We start from the raw sequence: 16,763 nt of genomic DNA on the forward strand, positions 1-16,763 counted from the left end.
GTGGGCGGTGCGCGGGGAAAACCCGTGGGGCGGAGCCACAAGTAGCGCCAGGGAACCACGCGTGGGGGCGTGGCCACCCTGGAAGGGGAGTGTCTGTCACTCAAGTCCCGCCCCACTTATTAGAGACTCGACTCCAGGTGGGCGTGTCGCGAATTCTCTCCCCGAGAGACACGCGTGGGCCGCTCTCCTCCAGTAGGAGGGCCGCCGAAAGGGGTGCGGGTGTCACTGACGGCCCCTCCCCGTGCGGGGCCACGTGGCGGGCGCGGGCCGAGCCCGGGGGAAAGAACCTGGCTCGTGGGATAAAGAACCATCGAGGCGGCGCCAAGCCGAGCCTAAAGCTGCAGGGTTTGGAACAGAGAGGCTGCAGCGAAAGAGAGGGGAGGAGGCAGGCGGGCGCATGGGGCGCCCCGGCCCCGCCGGCAGCGCGCCCCCTTGGGCCCGGCCGCGCTGAATGCCCCCCAGCGCCGCTCCTCGAACCTGCGCCCCGAGGCCATGCCGGTCATGAAGGGGTTGCTGGCCCCGCAAAACACCTTCCTGGACACCATTGCCACCCGCTTCGACGGCACTCGTGAGTGGGGCAGCGGCTGGGACTGGGGGTTCGAGCAGGGGGCCGAGACTTTTTCAAGGCCGACTTGGGTTCCCTGGATGTGGTCAGGCCCGAGGTGAGCAGAGTGAGTGGTATTGAGGGTCCAAGAACTCCAGAAGCCTCGGTAAAGGAACAGGACTGGGAGCTCTCTGCGAGGGTAGGCGGGGTGAGGCCAAGAGTGCGCGGGGGGTGGGGGGCAAGATTGGGGGTGTGACTGGAGGCAGGAAAGGCTCTTTGTGCGGCAAAACGAAGGAGAGGCCTTGGGAGCGGCCCACTCTGGGGCAGAGCTCTGCTGGGGGCGTGTATGGGGGCATCCGAGACGCAGAGGTGGGACGGAATGGCCAGGCGCTCTGAGGGTCTACTCCCAGACGACTCCAGTTACTCCCTTCCCCCAGGAAGTGGGGGGAAGATCAGACTTCAGCAGGACCTAGTTTGGATTAAGGTCACGCGCCCCCAAATCGTGGCGCGTCAGTGTCTGAGGGAGGCGAGCCAGAAGGAGGGGGGTGTTCCGTGTGACGAAGGGAACTCCCTGCTCGCCCACCCAGCTTGGGTTCCAGGTTCAGCACCTTGGACAGCCACACTCCTCCTTCCCTGCCTCTTCTCCCGCCATTCCCTTTTCCTCCTTTGGAGGCTAGAGATTGCCACTTGCCCCTCTCCGGCACCCTGGCCTGGATCTGGAAGGTGGGGGAAGCGGTACCCGAGGGTGAAAACCGAGCTGCCGGGGGCCCTACCCGCCTCCCCACCCTCCTTGCAAACACACACCTCCCTTGTTTCCATAGCGCCCATCACCAGGGCAACGGGCCCTGGGATAGAAGAAGGAGGCTGCTGCCCAGGGCCCAGTTTCTCCTAGGCATCCTCAGTGTCCCCATCAGCCACCTCACTTCCAGACACTCACTCTTCCTAGTACCCCCGCCCCCACTGGTTGTGTCTCAGGCCCCTACCTTCAACTAAGACTCTGTCCCTGAATGCCCTATAGAGCCCCGCTGTGGCCTCCCACCCACTGGAGCTGGAGGGAGCCGTCTCAGGTCCTGCTACTGAGGTTGCTGGAGCCACAACTTCATTGCCGAATCCTGTCAGACTTTAAGCACCGAGGACAGACTCCCTGGAATTAGCTAAAGGGGAAGGCAGGGAATGAAGATGTTACTTATCACTGTCTCCCTTCCCTATACATAAAGGAGATTCTTGAGTCTGGATAATCTCTGCTTTTTAGTTTCCTATCAACAAAATTGGTATGATACCACCAGAATCTCTGCCCTGTCCACTCTCTAATAGGATGACAGGGTAGTGGCTATGGTTGCGCTATGAAAGCTGTGTGAATGTGGGAGAATCATTTCACCTTCTCGGAGTAGTACTGACTGTGCACCAGGGCTTATTCTCCCCAGGTAACTTATGTAACTCTCACAACTATGTGAGGAAGATATATTATCCCTCACTTTGCAGATAAGGAATCTGAGGCACAGGGGAGTTAATTAACTTGCCCAAGGTTACACAGTCAATAAATGGCAAAGGTGGGGGTGCTGGAACCCATGCCTGTACTCACTGTGCTGTGCTGCCTCCTACAGTAAGAGCAAGGGGATAGACCGCATGCCCTCTTGGCATTCCTTCTTCAACCCCCTGGCAGTTTCTGTCCTAGTTCCAGGTGTACTTAAGTCCTTGTCCTTTTGCTCTATCTCTTCTTACTTTCATTTCAGAATATCCCAAAGAGGGATCCAGGAATCACGTGGAAGCCTGGAAAGCTTCTGGCTCTGTGACCTCTGACCACAGCTTGGGCGAGGTACTGCCCACCTGGAAGCCGAGCTCCCCTCCTGGCCTTGGCCTGACCTTGACCTCTTCTTCCCACAGACAGCAACTTCCTATTGGCCAACGCACAGGGCCCACGCGGTTTTCCCATCGTTTACTGCTCTGACGGCTTCTGCGAGCTCACAGGCTACGGCCGTACAGAGGTCATGCAGAAAACGTGCAGCTGCCGTTTCCTCTATGGTCCAGAGACCAGTGAGCCAGCCCTGCAGAGGCTGCACAAGGCCCTGGAGAGCCATCAGGAGCACCGGGCTGAAATTTGCTTCTACCGGAAGGATGGTGAGGGGCCTTACCCACCCTGCATCCCTGCCCAGCCCCTGGGCTTTGCCCAGAGTCCATTTGGCAAAGTAGAAGCCTGGATGCTGGTCCCCACACTGCTACAAGCTGACTGTGTGACATTGAGTGCATTCCTGACCCTTTCTGGGCTTGGTTCTCCCATCTGGAAGGTGAAAGAGTGAGCTGACCTAATCTCTGGGTTTCTTTCCAGCTCTGAACCTTTGCCAAGCCTTTAGACTATGCCCGGGAACCAAGGGGGATTAGGAGAAAGGGATGCTATGGCTGTTCAACCTCACCCTTCATCTCTCTGCATCTACAGGCTCGGCCTTTTGGTGCCTCCTGGACATGATGCCCATCAAGAATGAGATAGGAGAGGTAGTACTTTTCCTCTTTTCCTTCAAGGACATCACTCAGAGTGGAAGCCCAGGACTTGGCCCCTCAGGAGGCCATGGGGACAGTAATCATGGTAACCGCAAGTCTGGGGAGAAGGCACAAATGATCAGAGACCCTTGCCCAAGGTCATATAAGACCGCTCCCTACCCAGCCTCATGGAATATGCCCCCACTTATCTCTGTACCCTGCTTTCCAACAGAAAACTCCCTTGGCAGGAGGGGAGCCGGCTCAAGACTTCGATCCACCAGAAGACAGAAACGGACTGCCCTGCACCGACTGACTGGCCACTTTGGTGGTCGGGGCCATGGAGGCATGAAAACCAATAATGTGAGTCCTGTCTCCACCCTAACATCTCCCAGGCATAATGCTGTGGCACCTGTTACTTCCTTCCTGTTTCCCTGTCTGTTTGGTCCCTCCAGTGACTTGTCTCTCTGTCCGCCAATTTCTCATGTCTGACTCTGCTCTTTCCCATGTCCATCCCCATCTCCCTTGCTTCCTTCTGATTGACATGATGTTACAAAGGTGAGACTCTACCAGCAATTATATCATCTATCTCTGGCTGATAAGGGGGATGGGTGAAATCACAAGCTGTGATCCTAGGGAGAAAGCTCCCATTGGGGACCTGGCATCTGGCCCTGTGTACCACTCCTAGGATCCTGATAAAGCCACAAGATCAAATCTTCAAACCTCTGTGTAGTCTGTTAGGATTTCAAGGAATAGGGTGCGTCATGCCAGCCTCCCCTCACTCCTGTGAAACATCCATCCCTCACTGGGCCTCCAGAACCCAAGAAGAACTTGAGGGAGAAGTTAGCGACCCCTCAAGCTAGGGCACGTGCCCAATTTGTCATACTCTCCTCAAGGGTGAAGGTCATGCCTTAAAATACCGACAAAACATAATTGATACAAAACGGGGCCTGAGGAGTAACATGGCAGAGGAAGGAAGTGCCAGCCCCTGAACCCCTCTCCTGCACCTTCTATCTCTTCTTGTAGTCATGCTCGCAGTACCCACTCCCTGCTTTTCCCATGCCCTGCCTCTCCCTCCCCCAGCCTTGGCTCCTCTTTCCCCCAAGTGTCCCCAACTGCCACCCCTCTCCCTTTAGAACGTGTTTGAGCCAAAGCCATCAGTGCCCGAGTACAAGGTGGCCTCCGTGAGGGGGTCCCGCTGCCTCCTCCTCCACTACAGCATCCCCAAAGCTGTCTGGGATGGCCTCATCCTCCTCGCCACCTTCTACGTTGCGGTCACCGTCCCCTACAATGTCTGCTTCTTGGGCGATGACGACACCCCCATCACTTCTCGACACACTCTTGTCAGCGACATTGCCGTGGAGATGCTCTTCATTCTGGGTCAGACCTTCTGCCCACATACCCTGGCGGGTGGGCTGGAAGGACCCACTCATTCAAGCCTCACCCCATCCTGGGCCTGCAGGACCCAGGCATTCAGAGTCCATCCATTTCTGGGTCTTTAAGTCCTAATGGTCCATGTACTCTGACCCCTGACCCCTGTGGCCTTCTGCTTTTAGACCTGTCTTCCCTAAGGACCAGCCAGAAGCCTGAACTATCTTCCCTATTCCTGTCTCTAACTCCATTCTGGGTCTCTAAGGCCTGTTCCCAGCTTACTCAGTTCCTTGATCTCTTGGCCTGACCCCCTAGTAACAGCCTCTTGCACTCCTAGATATCATCCTCAACTTCCGCACCACCTATGTGTCCCAGTCCGGCCAGGTAGTCTCTGCTCCTCGCTCCATTGGCCTCCACTACCTGGCCACCTGGTTCTTTGTCGACCTTATTGCTGCTCTGCCTTTTGACCTGCTTTACATCTTCAACATCACCGTGGTGAGTGATCCCCCTCCCATATGCAGCCTAACCTCCCAACTTCGGCACAGCATCTCCCATTAAGGAACCCACCCCAAACCCAGATTTGGTCCTTCCCATCAATCCTCTTGTGAATATTTGTCAGGAACCTGCCACGGGCAGAGCCCTATGTTAGGAGCTGAGAAGGACCTGAGAGGGTCTGTGCTATTGGGGAGCTCAGCTCACAATCTCTAAGGGAAGCTGAGACAATAAAAAGCTAAGTAGGGCTACCAAGGCGACGTTGGCCTGATGCCAGATGAGTGGTACTTTTCACATTTTTATTTAACAAACAACCGATGAGCATTTAACTGTCTACAAAGCATTGTGTGTAGCATGGTCACTATGGGGAAAAGGGACAAGAATTCAGCCTCCAAGCAGCCAAGCTTGTGAGGGGGCAGGACTACTAGAGGGGACAGTAGGAATAGAAGAGGTGAATGAAATGGAAGCTGAGGCCCAGGTATTGGGGCGGAGGGGGGGGCGTGCTGGGCATAGAGCTAGCCAGTTGGAGTTCTAGGCTGGAACATGGGCATGTATGAAAATGATCTGAAATCTGGCCAGCGCCTAGGAGGCCAAAGTATCCCAGTTGGGCAGAGGCTAGAGTGGTCTAGAAAGGGTTCCTGAGGAAGGTGAGAGTAGAGCTAGAGCCTAGATAGAGAGTAGGATTTGACTGGCAGGAGATGAGGAGAGAGAGCACTTGGGGGGAGCACAGCAAGTCCAGACAAGGACATAGAGGCCGTGGGGTGGGTTTGGAGGCAGAGAGTGCTAAGACCTATTGTCCTCCCTGCTCCCTAGGGACTGCCTGGAGGTGCTCCTGAGTGGTCAGCTCTGTACCCAGCTGGGGGAGAGTAGGTCTTCTCAAGTCCAGAGTGAGGGAGTCCCACCCTGTGTCCCCAGAACCCCTTGGTTTGGGGTGAGGAGGTGGAGAGCTGTTTCCCTGTGCGCTCCTCTCTCTGCCACACTTAGCTATAGCGGGAAACCACCTACACACAGCCAGATTTAACTAGCCGCCAACGAGCTGTGGGCCTCTTCTGGCTGTGTACACGTGTGTGCACGCTCCCACACACGTGCATGTGTGTGAGTGTCTGACCTGAGGCTCTGGCCATCCCTTCCCATCCCCATGCCCACCAGGTTGTGTCAGCTGAGCAGACAGCTGTTCCTGGAGAGAGGGAGAGCTGCAGAGAGGTCCCTGTCCCTCCTCCCAGGCAGTTCCCCTCCTCTGGTACCTTCAGGTTCACTAAGTACTTTGACACACATCATCACATAGGAGCCTCACAGTAACACTTCAGGGCGGATTCTCTTACTACTCTTTTTCAGAGGTAGATGCAGAAGCTCAGAGAGGTTAAGTGGCTTGCCGAAGGTCACACAACTAACAGTGACAGGTGGGAGATTGGAACCAGGTCTCCAGACTGCAAGTCTAGTATTCTTTCTAACATAGCACCCTACTTTCCAGGAAACCAGGGTACCTGAGTGGATGGTCTGGCATAAGGGGGAGGTGAGGAGCAATGCTGGGGCTGGAGGGAAGCAGAGCAAAGAAAGAAGATGAGGAGGCACTGGTAGTACCGTGGACTTGAAGAAGCCAGGCCTGGAATAATCTGTTCCAAGGAGGAGAGGAGAACCCCAAGGGAGTGGGGCCCAAGAGCAAGAGACTAAGGGAAGCCCTAAAGAGCTTAAGTCGGGAGCTCTGGGAGGCAGAGGCAGGCATTAAGCCCTAGAGAGGGTCCTCGAAGGGGGAGAAATCAGGGCCACCTACTTCACCTAAAATTAGAGTAAATGGCATAAGGTGTCTCAGGAGCCATATATGGGGCCAGGGCTTTGGGGCATGCTCCTGGAGGCCCCTGAAAGAATAGTGAAGGGCCTTCATGCCAGGTTACCCACACACTGTCCCAGAGCCCCCAGTCCTAGCCTCCAAGCTGTCCCCACCCAGACTAGTGAGAAAACAAGCCACCCACCTGCTCTTCATTTACAAGATTTGAAGGGCTAATTAAAGCATTAATAACCACAATGAAAACAGTCATAGTGGTAACATTAGCTAACATTTACAGGACTCTGACTCGGTACCGCTAACTCTATCAACTTCAACCTAGCCTCACGAGAGCTGGGACCTCTCAGCCCAGCCTCCTGCAGTCCCTGCTCTCCTTCCCTCAACATTTTGGCATGATCTTCTCATCTGCAGCCGACCCACAAGAGGAAACATCCCTAAACCTTCCCCAGTCCTCAAGCCTCTTGCCTGTCCCCTCTATCATGCTTCTTTATATCTTGAGGGGTGGCTCCCATCACAATTGCTGTTGTCACTAACAATCAGCTCTTGTCCACAGCTGATTGTGCCTAGGACACTGGAGGCTTTGAGCAGGGGCCAGAGGTCATTCTGCCTATTCCCCTGCTTCTAACCAAGACTTGCTCTTCCACAGACCACAGCGCTAAGAGGCAAAATAGCACAAAATGAACTTCAGTGTCAGCCCAGTTTTGAGTCCCAGCTCCATCATATCTTTGGTCTGTGACCTTGAGCAAGTCATTAGCCTCTCTGAGCCTTAGTTTACTCATCTGCAAACTAAGAAGATGATTAGAATTGGACCGAAGGCATAAGTTTTTGTTTTTGTTTTTAAATGAGAATTACAAATACTTAGCCCAGTGCCTGGAACATAGTGTTAGCCATTATTAGTTTTAGTATTATTGTCTTCCCCCTGCGTTTCCTGGAAACCTTCTCAGGACAGCTGAGATGTTTTTTCTGCTGCATTTTCCACTGGCTCCAGGGTGTCTGATGACAAGGTGCTAGAAAGGAACATGGGGGCCGTAAGGGCTCTGAGGAGGTGTGCCTCTGACAGCCTTCTCTGCCACACTCCCGCAGACATCACTGGTGCACCTGCTGAAGACAGTGCGGCTGCTGCGGTTGCTGAGGCTGCTACAGAAGCTGGAGCGGTACTCACAGTGCAGCGCTGTGGTGCTCACACTGCTCATGTCTGTCTTTGCGCTCCTTGCCCACTGGATGGCCTGCGTCTGGTATGTCATTGGGCGCCGGGAGATGGAGGCCAACGACTCACTGCTCTGGGACATCGGTGAGCCACCAACCTCAGGCTTTCACTGACCACCCATCCACCTTCAGTGTCCACTCAGGCCCCCAAGTTAATGCCTCCACCAATACTCACACCCACCACCCATTCCTCCATTTATCCAATCAAAATGCATGGAACTCCTTCCAGATCAAGCATGGGAATACTGACCTGAAGACAAGGGCTTTGCCTTGGGGGAAGCTCACAGCATACAATATGGGACACACTCTCTTGGTAGGGAGGGTGTTTGGGGCAGAAGAATCAGGACCCTTGGCCCCTTCCGGTGGCTCCCACTGCCCTCAAAACAGAGTCCACATTCAGTGCACACAGTAGATAGTGCTGCATCCCTCTCTCTCCCCACCCGGCTTCTCTTTCTCCCGTGTCCCCTGCATTGCAGCCACGCTGACCTTCCTCCAGCACCCAGGATATACTGCTTTCTCACCGTGGCCCTGAATATGTTTTCCTCTTTTGAATCTTCTCCCTTCTGTCTTCTCTCTCTTCTTCACCTAGGCGACTTTTCTATTCGTTGCAGTCTCAACTAAAATGCTCTGTCCTAAGGGAGCATTTCAGGAACTGTACCCTATTCCACCTCCAATGATTGATTCTCCCTTACCTATTGGTGTCCTAAGACACCCTACGCTTCCTCTTTAGTAGCTTGCCTCCCACCTGTAATGATTTATTTCATGTCCCTTTACCCTCAGACTGTAAGTTCCACCAGGGAAGGAGAATGGCTGGCTGGGTCAAGTTCCAGCATCCTGTATACAGGAGGTGCTCAATAAACTATTAGGGAGTCGAAGGGGCCCCTAAATAGTTATCAGTGTAGGGAATTGGTAGTCTTGGACTGCAACTGTAACCAATTCACTGCCTGGAGGCCCAGGCCTCTCCTTGCATTTCCTGTGCCAGGAGGTGCAAACCTCCCCTCATTTCTGGAAATATTTGCCCAAGGTCAAGCGTAGGCAACTCAGGGAAACCCAGTTCTCCGCTACTTGCACAGCAGCGAGATCTTCTTGCATCCCCCAGGCTGGTTGCATGAGCTGGGCAAACGGCTGGAGGTGCCCTATGTCAACAGCTCGGCTGGGGGCCCATCGCGGCGCAGCGCCTACATAGCTGCGCTCTACTTCACGCTGAGCAGCCTCACCAGCGTGGGCTTCGGCAACGTGTGCGCCAACACCGATGCCGAGAAGATCTTCTCCATTTGCACTATGCTCATAGGCGGTGAGGCCTGGCCTGCCAAGCCCCGGGGTAGCCCTGCTAAGCCCAGCGTGCAGATAGGGAAACTGAGGCCCAGAGAAAGCAAGGTGTCCATCCATGTTCAGACAGTCCTGCATTCAGTCATAGATGCTTTCTTAGCACCTACTACAAGCTGGTCCTAGGGGATGCCACAAATAGGTGTGGCCTCCTGCAAAGGGGATGGGAAACCCAAAGTCATGTCCTAAGGCGGGGTAGGGGGGTGGGCATGGGAGGAGCATCAGGTCAGACTCCTCCGGGGACCACCCTCTATTCCCCACCCCAAGCCAGCACCTGGCACCAGGTAGGCACACAGGAAACCATGGCTCTTCTGCCCGTTCCTAAGAACCCAGAGGCCCGTCCAGGACAGGGTGGGTTTGGGAGTGGGTGGCCGCCCTTAACTGGCTACCCACCGCTGCCGCTGCAGCGCTGATGCACGCCGTGGTGTTTGGGAACGTGACCGCCATCATCCAGCGCATGTACTCGCGCCGCTCGCTCTACCACAGCCGCATGAAGGACCTCAAGGACTTCATCCGTGTACACCGCCTGCCGCGGCCGCTCAAACAGCGCATGCTCGAGTACTTCCAGACCACATGGGCGGTCAACAGTGGCATAGACGCTAATGAGGTAGTGCAGCGGCCTCCGGGTCCCCTCTGCGTGGCGGTACAATAGGGAAGGGGTCACAGCCTCTCGCAGTTGAAATCAAATGGAGTCCAGGGTGGTGAGGTGCTTTTCACATGGGCACGCACCCACCCACATCCACATCCCCTTTCCTGTGCACTGGAGCATGGGACCTGAAAGGGAGCTCAGGCTTTAGCTAAATGCCGTATACTCCCTTCTGCCAACATTTCCCAAACACTTGCTTTGGCTCAGCCTCTGTGCAGGACACAGGGAGCTCAGAGGTGATTATACTCAGCCCTTGCCCTCAGGGAGACAGCAGTCTGGTGAGGGAGACTGACAGATAAACTAATAATTACAGAGTGAATGGGACCCTGATTGAGGGATGTAGGTGCAGTGGAGCCTTCACTGTGTCTGGGACTACCAGAGTCAGGGAAATGGCACAGGAAGAGAGGATATGGTGAAGGACAAGAAGGAAATTGACCTGCTACCAGGAACACAGGTCTGAAAATGAAGCTAGAGAGCAGGGAGAATTCAGGGAACTGAAAGTAGTTCAGGGAGCCTTCAGGAGCAGGGGTGTGAGTGCTGTGGAGGGCCAAGTGGGAGATGGAGCTGGGGAGGTAGGCAGGCCCACCTCATAGATGGCCTTGACTTTAGATTTTATCCTGCAAAATGCTTAGGTTGGGGAGTGTCCTGGAGCTGTAGAAAGTATTTCTGAGAGCAGGTGCCATGGGACTTGGTGAGCTTGGTTGCGGAAGAGGACCTCAGAGTGATTCCCAGGTTTTTGGCTTGGGCAAAGGGATGGGATTAGGAGCATTACGGGAGGAAGATTGGACTTAGGGGTGAAAATGAGAGTCCAGAATGGGGCCATGATGAGGGCGTGGTGCCTGTGGGAGACTCAAGTGGAGTTTGCCCTGGAGGTAGTTGAAAATACAGGTCTGGACCCAGATATAGGGCTCCAGGCTTATAGGAAGTGAGGAAGTCATGAAGCTGGTTGCCATACTATAAGGAGAGTATGGAAAGTTAGAAGAGAGCCAAAGGGGTAGGCTGAGGAAAGGGAGCCTGGGGAGGCAGTGGGGTCAAGAGAGAGGTCAACAAGCCAGAGTGGCCAAGGGGCTCCATAAGATGAGGAGAGAACTGTGAATATTAAGTTTGGTTGTGACTGGTAATGCTCAAGGTCTAGTGTACCACTGCAATTTACAGATGGGGGTACTGAGGCCCAACGAGAGGAAATGGATTACTCGAGGTCCACAGGAATTTAGAAGCAGAGCTGACTTCTGGTTTCTTGACTCCCAGTTCGAGGCTGACCCACCATGGATAACTTGCATATGTGGAGTCGAGTAATCAGAACATGTGTAAGTGACCCCAGGGATGTAGCCACAGGCAGTGGACAGACAGGAAAAGACCTAGTCTCTGCCCCAGAACTGAGGTTAGAAAAACAGGCGTCTTCTGGAAGGTCAGAAATGGGTAACTTCAAAGCAAAGGGCAGGTTGGATCTCTTTCCTTGGAGATAGCTCAGCATATTGGTAGAACTCAAGTAGCAGATGCAGTAGGATGGCCAGAATGACCTATGCCCCTCATGCAGTTACTGCGTGACTTCCCAGACGAGCTGAGAGCTGACATTGCTATGCACCTGAATCGGGAGATCCTGAAGCTGCCACTGTTTGGAGCAGCAAGCAGGGGCTGCCTGCGGGCCCTCTCCCTGCACATCAAGACATCGTTCTGTGCTCCGGGCGAGTACCTGTTGCGCCGTGGGGACGCTCTGCAGGCGCACTATTATGTCTGCTCAGGCTCGCTCGAGGTACTCCGTGACAACATGGTGCTGGCCATCCTGGGTGAGGATCCCACCACCACCTACTACCTACCCCACCACCTTCCCCCAGAGCCCTTGGGAGTGGCTAGGAATCTAGGGACTGGGATACCCACAGTGGATATTTGGAATTCCTGCTGAGGAGTACTCTTTCTTGGTCCCTTCTCTTCGGACTCTTCAGTAATCCCATTGGCCATCCCTCAACCCATCAACCCTTCCTCAGTGACTGTCCTCCAAATCAATTAATTGATCCTTTCCCATTGCACTATCTCCCAACTGAATTGACTCTTCCTCATCGATCCTCAACTTCATTGACCTTTACCCTTTAACTGATCCCTCTGGCCATTCTTTATTGATCTCTCGATTCCACTGATCATTCCTCCAGCCTTGCTGACATCCTCCATTGGCTGTCTCCCAACTTCAACAGTCATTCTCCACCGACCTTTTCCCGACTCATTTGATTATTTCCACCAATCCCATTGTTTGACCCACCTTCAGCTATCCTTCAGATATACTGATAACCCCTCAAATCCATTGACCACCTCCCAATGGTATCCTCTTGGTCCTTCTGCCCCAGCTGACTGTCCCCATCTCTTACCCACAGGGAAGGGGGACTTGATTGGGGCAGATATCCCTGAGCCAGGGCAGGAGCCTGGGTCAGGGGCAAGCCCAAGCTGCGTGCTAAAGACCAGCGCTGACGTGAAAGCACTAACCTACTGTGGCCTGCAGCAGCTGAACAGCCGAGGGCTGGCTGAGGTCCTGAGGCTCTATCCTGAGTATGGGGCTGCCTTCCGGGCTGGCCTGCCCCGAGACCTCACCTTCAACCTGCGCCAGGGCTCTGACAACAATGTATGTAGACCCCCTATGGCCACCATCTCCTCCAAGATCCCCTCCTTCAAAGCAGACCTCCCCCAGCCCCAGAGAGAGTATCATTCATCACCTTCTACCCTAAAAACATCCTCTCTCAACCCCAGGCACCCCTGTCCATTGCCCCTTCCATGCTCAACAACTTCCAATCCCACTAATGCACGTCCATTGGCCATCACCCAACCCCATGAACCATCTCTCGTCACCTCTACTTCCAACTCTACTGACCCATTTCCTGTTGGCCACCCCTCAGCCTCACTCCAGAATCCCCAAAGGACCCCCACTTTGGAGACAGTCACCCTCGTTTGCTCCTCCTCCATCAAGTCTCTCTCTGGACGGGTTCTATCTCCTGGGGCTTCTACTTTCCAAATATTTCCTGAGTCCATTTTGGTTTAGGCACTGGGTCAGATCTGTGTCTTTTACTGTTTTTCAGACTGACTTTCCACTCAGAATTTCTCTAAGCTGGAGTTGGAGGAGTCTCTGACTCAAGTCCACAAAAAAGGCCCCGTATATTCAAACCCCTCACCACTCATGGGTGGAACTAGGTGGTGCTGCACCAAGGCAGTGGGGATGTGTGAGTCAGCTTGACCCCCCTCTGTCCCTGCAGGGCCTCAGCCGCTTTTCCCGATCCCCTAGGCTCTCCCAGGTAACACTCCTTTCCTGGATGGGGTTGAGATTGCATGGGGAGAGCCTGGGAGTGAGGGGCACCTGTCCTTAGCTCCCTGCTGCAAGGAGAAGGGAGAGGGGATGGGGCGCAGGATCCGCCCGTGAAGACTGTTGCTTAATGGCTTGATGAAGGGGCCTGTTGTTCACTGTCCTGTAACGTCAGCTGCCCCCTCTGCCCACAGCCCCGCTCGGAAAGCCTCGGTTCCTCCTCAGACAAGACCCTGCCATCCATCACGGAGGCTGAGGTTGGGGTGGAGCCTGGAGGTGGTCCCAGGCCCCGCAGGCCTCTCTTGCTGCCCAACCTTAGCCCAGCACGGCCCCGGGGCTCCCTGGTCAGCCTTTTGGGCGAGGAGCTGCCCCCATTCTCAGCCCTTGTTTCCTCCTCTTCCTTGTCCCCATCCCTGTCCCCTGCCCTGGCTGGCCGGAGCCGCAGCCCCTCCCCTCATGTCCCTCCCAGGGGCTTTGCTGCCTGGAAGCCCCCCCAGCTTCTCATTCCCCCACTGGGAACCTTTGGACCTCCAGACCTCAGTCCCCGGTGAGATACCAGCCTCCCTTGCCTTCTCCTTACCCCTGCTGGCTTCCAGAACCTTCTCTGAGCTCTGTCCCCAGCATTCTTACCAGTGTTCCACCCTGTTTTTGCCTCATCTGCCCACCCCGCCCTTCCTGATCCACCACAGCTTGCAACCCTCCCCCCCTTTACTGTTGCTCCTCCCCAGCTCCTTGGCATTGCTGCCCCTGTTCACCCTCTGTCTGCTCTGCTTGGCCCTTACCATCTCCCCATGGGGCTGATGACCACTGCCCCCATCCCAGGATAGTGGATGGCATTGAGGACTCTGGCAGCACTGCCGAGGCCCCTACATTCCGGTTCAGCAGGAGACCTGAGCACCCTAGGCCCCGCTCACAGGCCCCTCCTACAGGTAAGAGCCAGAAGTGGACTTCAACTCATTGTCATCCATTCGTCTGCTATTCATTCGTTCATTTATTCATCCATTCATCCATCCATTTATCTCACATGTAGTAAGGGCCTACCATGTGCCAGGTACTTTGCTGGGGATACACAGATAAACCTAACCTAGCCCACACTCCTAGTGAACTCCCAGTCTAGCGGGGGAGACAGCTGTGCACTCAGATAAACAAGTCCAGAACAGCATGCTGATTACCACAACTAAGACAAGAACAGGGCTCTGAGGTAGGAGAGGAGAGCACCCCTAACTCTTAATCCTAGAGGGAACTCTTGAGTTGGATCATAATAGTGAGTAGGAGTTTGAGGGATGGAGTAAGGCAGTTATTGCAAGGCATAAAAGCATGATAAGAACACTGCTGTGTTCAGATATCAGAAGATCTGATATCTGAAGCTGGAGGGATAGGGGCTGGGGAAGTCATAGAGCCTGAAACCAACTTGAGAGTTCAGGTTCCCCATCATCCTGACCCCAGAGCTTCCTCTCCTCTTGCTCTCTGCCTGCCCAGCAACAGGAGGGGGCTTCACCCAAGCTGTAGACTCTTGCTCCCTGAATTCACCCTGCATCCCTTCTCCCTATTTTGCCTTCAGGGACCAGGCCCAGCCAGGAAGTGGCCACTGAGGCTGAGGAGATGAAGGAAAAGATCTGCAGACTGAACCAGGAGGTGGGTTGGGGCTGGCTCCTCCCCTTCAACCTTGGGATCAGAGACATGCTTCATATTTCAGAGGGGGCATTTCAGGGTTTGGAGCCAGAGTCCTGAATTCAGATATTCACACTAGCTAGATGACCTTGGGCAAATCCCACAACTACTCTGAACTTTGATTTCCTCATCTAAAAATCGGGAAAATAATCCCCCATTCTTCCCAGAATCATTGTGAGGAGGCAATGAGAGCTCACGAATGCCTGGCCCAGTCCCTGGAACGCTCTGAGTACTCACTAATCGCTTCTTCCCCTTCTTCCCAGCTGGCTCAGGTTGTCCAGCCTGGAAAGAAGGCCTCTCTTCTCGGCACCACTTAGCACACTCTCCTGCACAGAGTGTCCCCTCCCCCAAGTCACAATGCTCCAGGCCTTTCCCTTATCCCAGCCCTGGGAAATGAGTGCTAAGCAGATGTGGGGGGCAGAGGACAGGGAGGCTGAGAGGCCTTCAGCCTTGAGAGACTGAACTCCAGTCTCTGAATTCTGGTCAGGAAGAGCCCAGATCCTGTATGCTGAGACTGCCTAGTTCTCTTCCCCAGGGATCTCAGAGCTGTCGCCACAGTGCAGCCAGGCCCAGCCCTTGGGAGTTGGCCTTCCCTCATTCTGATAAACATCGGGGTTCCCAGGGGAGCACCTGGGCTTGGGCAGGCCCTGGAGCTGGGGGCGGGGCCAACCCCTGTTCAGCAAGACTGAGTACCCGTCCTGCTTCCTCTCACAGTTCTAGGCTAGGTTCCAGGTTCCCTGAATGTCTATCAGCACCTGGAGAACCTGGGCCTCACCCAGTTTGAAGTGTCTGTGGTAGGGCCCCAAAATCTGCTTTTTTACAAGTTTCTTAGTTGATTCTGTACTCTCTGAAATTCGAAAAACACTGAATAGACACTTGAACTTCTATGATAGGATCACCTGACAGTAAAGCTACGTCTGTCACTTCACATAGCTAAGCAGCTTCTTTGAGCACATTTTTCTACATCTTGTAAAACTAGGGCGATGGGGAGAATGGCAATAGCTGCTGCTCAAATCCTTTTTGGAAAGAGGTTGGGGTATTTACATCTAGACAAAAATAGCTCCTGCCCTGCCTTTCAGGGTGGCCATGAGCAGAGAGTGGTTGTGGAAATTGTAGAGGGGAGGTGCGCTTAGGAGAGTGGCGATTTTTGTGGCACCTGGGAAAAAATTTGATGTCTTTTCAACAGATCTCCCGTCTCAACCAGGAAGTATCTCAGCTCAGCCAGGAGCTTCGACACATGATGGGACTGCTGCAGGCCCGGCTGGGTTCCCCAGGCCACCCCATAGTCTCGGCTTGGCCCTCAGCCCCTCCGTGCCCCCAGCCGAGGCCTCCGTGCATCTCTCCCTGTCCGTCTGGACCACCACCTAGCCTCCAGGATACTACTCTCGCTGAGGTCCACTGCCAAGCCAGTGTCGGGACAGCAGAGATGGGGGCTGTACCTCCCAACCTGAGACCCTCCATCTTGTCCCATTACCCTTTAGAGCCTGACCCTCTGGCACCCTCCCCAGTGCCGGAGGCCTCACCCCCATCTCCAGGCCTCATGAGGCACAACTTCCGGTCCAGGTCAGACACGTTCCACTGACCCTGGCCCTGGGCCCAGGCCTGTCTGGGGTGGGCATTGCCACCTGCCATCAGGGAGCAGCTGGGCCCATGGCATCCTGCTTCGGGTCAGCAGCCACCAGCTGGTCTGGTTGGTGCTGGATTCTCAGGACTTTATCACAAAGCCTGGTTACTTCAGACCCTCTTTCCTTTTCCAAACCTTCCCTTATCTTCCTTCTCTGGGAGGGGAGCCACCTGAGGCTGTGGAACCCAACAGGCATGAGACAGACCGTGGTGGCCATTGGACTGGGCAGATGAGATGTCCTGCCTTCTCCCCAGGACCTGGAGTAAGGTAGAGATGAAGGAACAGAAGGGGATGGGGAAGGGCCCCAGATCCAGCCTGGGAAATGAAGACTAAGGCAAGACCATG

The 16,763-nt window shown here is 54.6% G+C and overlaps 1 protein-coding gene across 1 annotated transcript; it reads left to right on the forward strand.

The window, feature by feature from the left end:
* Positions 1 to 204: 204 nt before the first annotated feature.
* On the forward strand, positions 205 to 16,376 carry KCNH4 (potassium voltage-gated channel subfamily H member 4). The gene is made up of 16 exons (XM_011381219.2): positions 205 to 568; positions 2,429 to 2,662; positions 2,979 to 3,125; positions 3,252 to 3,379; positions 4,153 to 4,396; positions 4,725 to 4,882; positions 7,746 to 7,953; positions 8,968 to 9,162; positions 9,602 to 9,801; positions 11,378 to 11,627; positions 12,207 to 12,451; positions 13,077 to 13,115; positions 13,318 to 13,670; positions 13,946 to 14,052; positions 14,685 to 14,758; positions 15,981 to 16,376. Exons 1-16 carry the CDS (start codon positions 493 to 495, stop codon positions 16,374 to 16,376), a joined length of 3,054 nt encoding a protein of 1,017 aa, XP_011379521.1. The 5' UTR covers positions 205 to 492.
* The last annotated feature ends 387 nt before the right edge of the window (positions 16,377 to 16,763 follow it).

The sequence above is a fragment of the Pteropus vampyrus genome, unplaced genomic scaffold, assembly GCF_000151845.1.
Source record: "Pteropus vampyrus isolate Shadow unplaced genomic scaffold, Pvam_2.0 Scaffold432, whole genome shotgun sequence".
Classification (NCBI taxonomy): domain Eukaryota; kingdom Metazoa; phylum Chordata; class Mammalia; order Chiroptera; family Pteropodidae; genus Pteropus; species Pteropus vampyrus.

What these genes read in the sequence shown, in the direction of transcription:
- KCNH4 (XM_011381219.2), top strand. Translation starts at nt 493, where the DNA reads ATGCCGGTCATGAAGGGGTTGCTGGCCCCGCAAAACACCTTCCTGGAC. An exon ending in TTGCACTATGCTCATAGGCG is followed by an intron (nt 9,163 to 9,601) that starts GTGAGGCCTGGC and finishes CTGCCGCTGCAG; the next exon opens with CGCTGATGCACGCCGTGGTG. An exon ending in GCCAGGGCTCTGACAACAAT is followed by an intron (nt 12,452 to 13,076) that starts GTATGTAGACCC and finishes CTGTCCCTGCAG; the next exon opens with GGCCTCAGCCGCTTTTCCCG.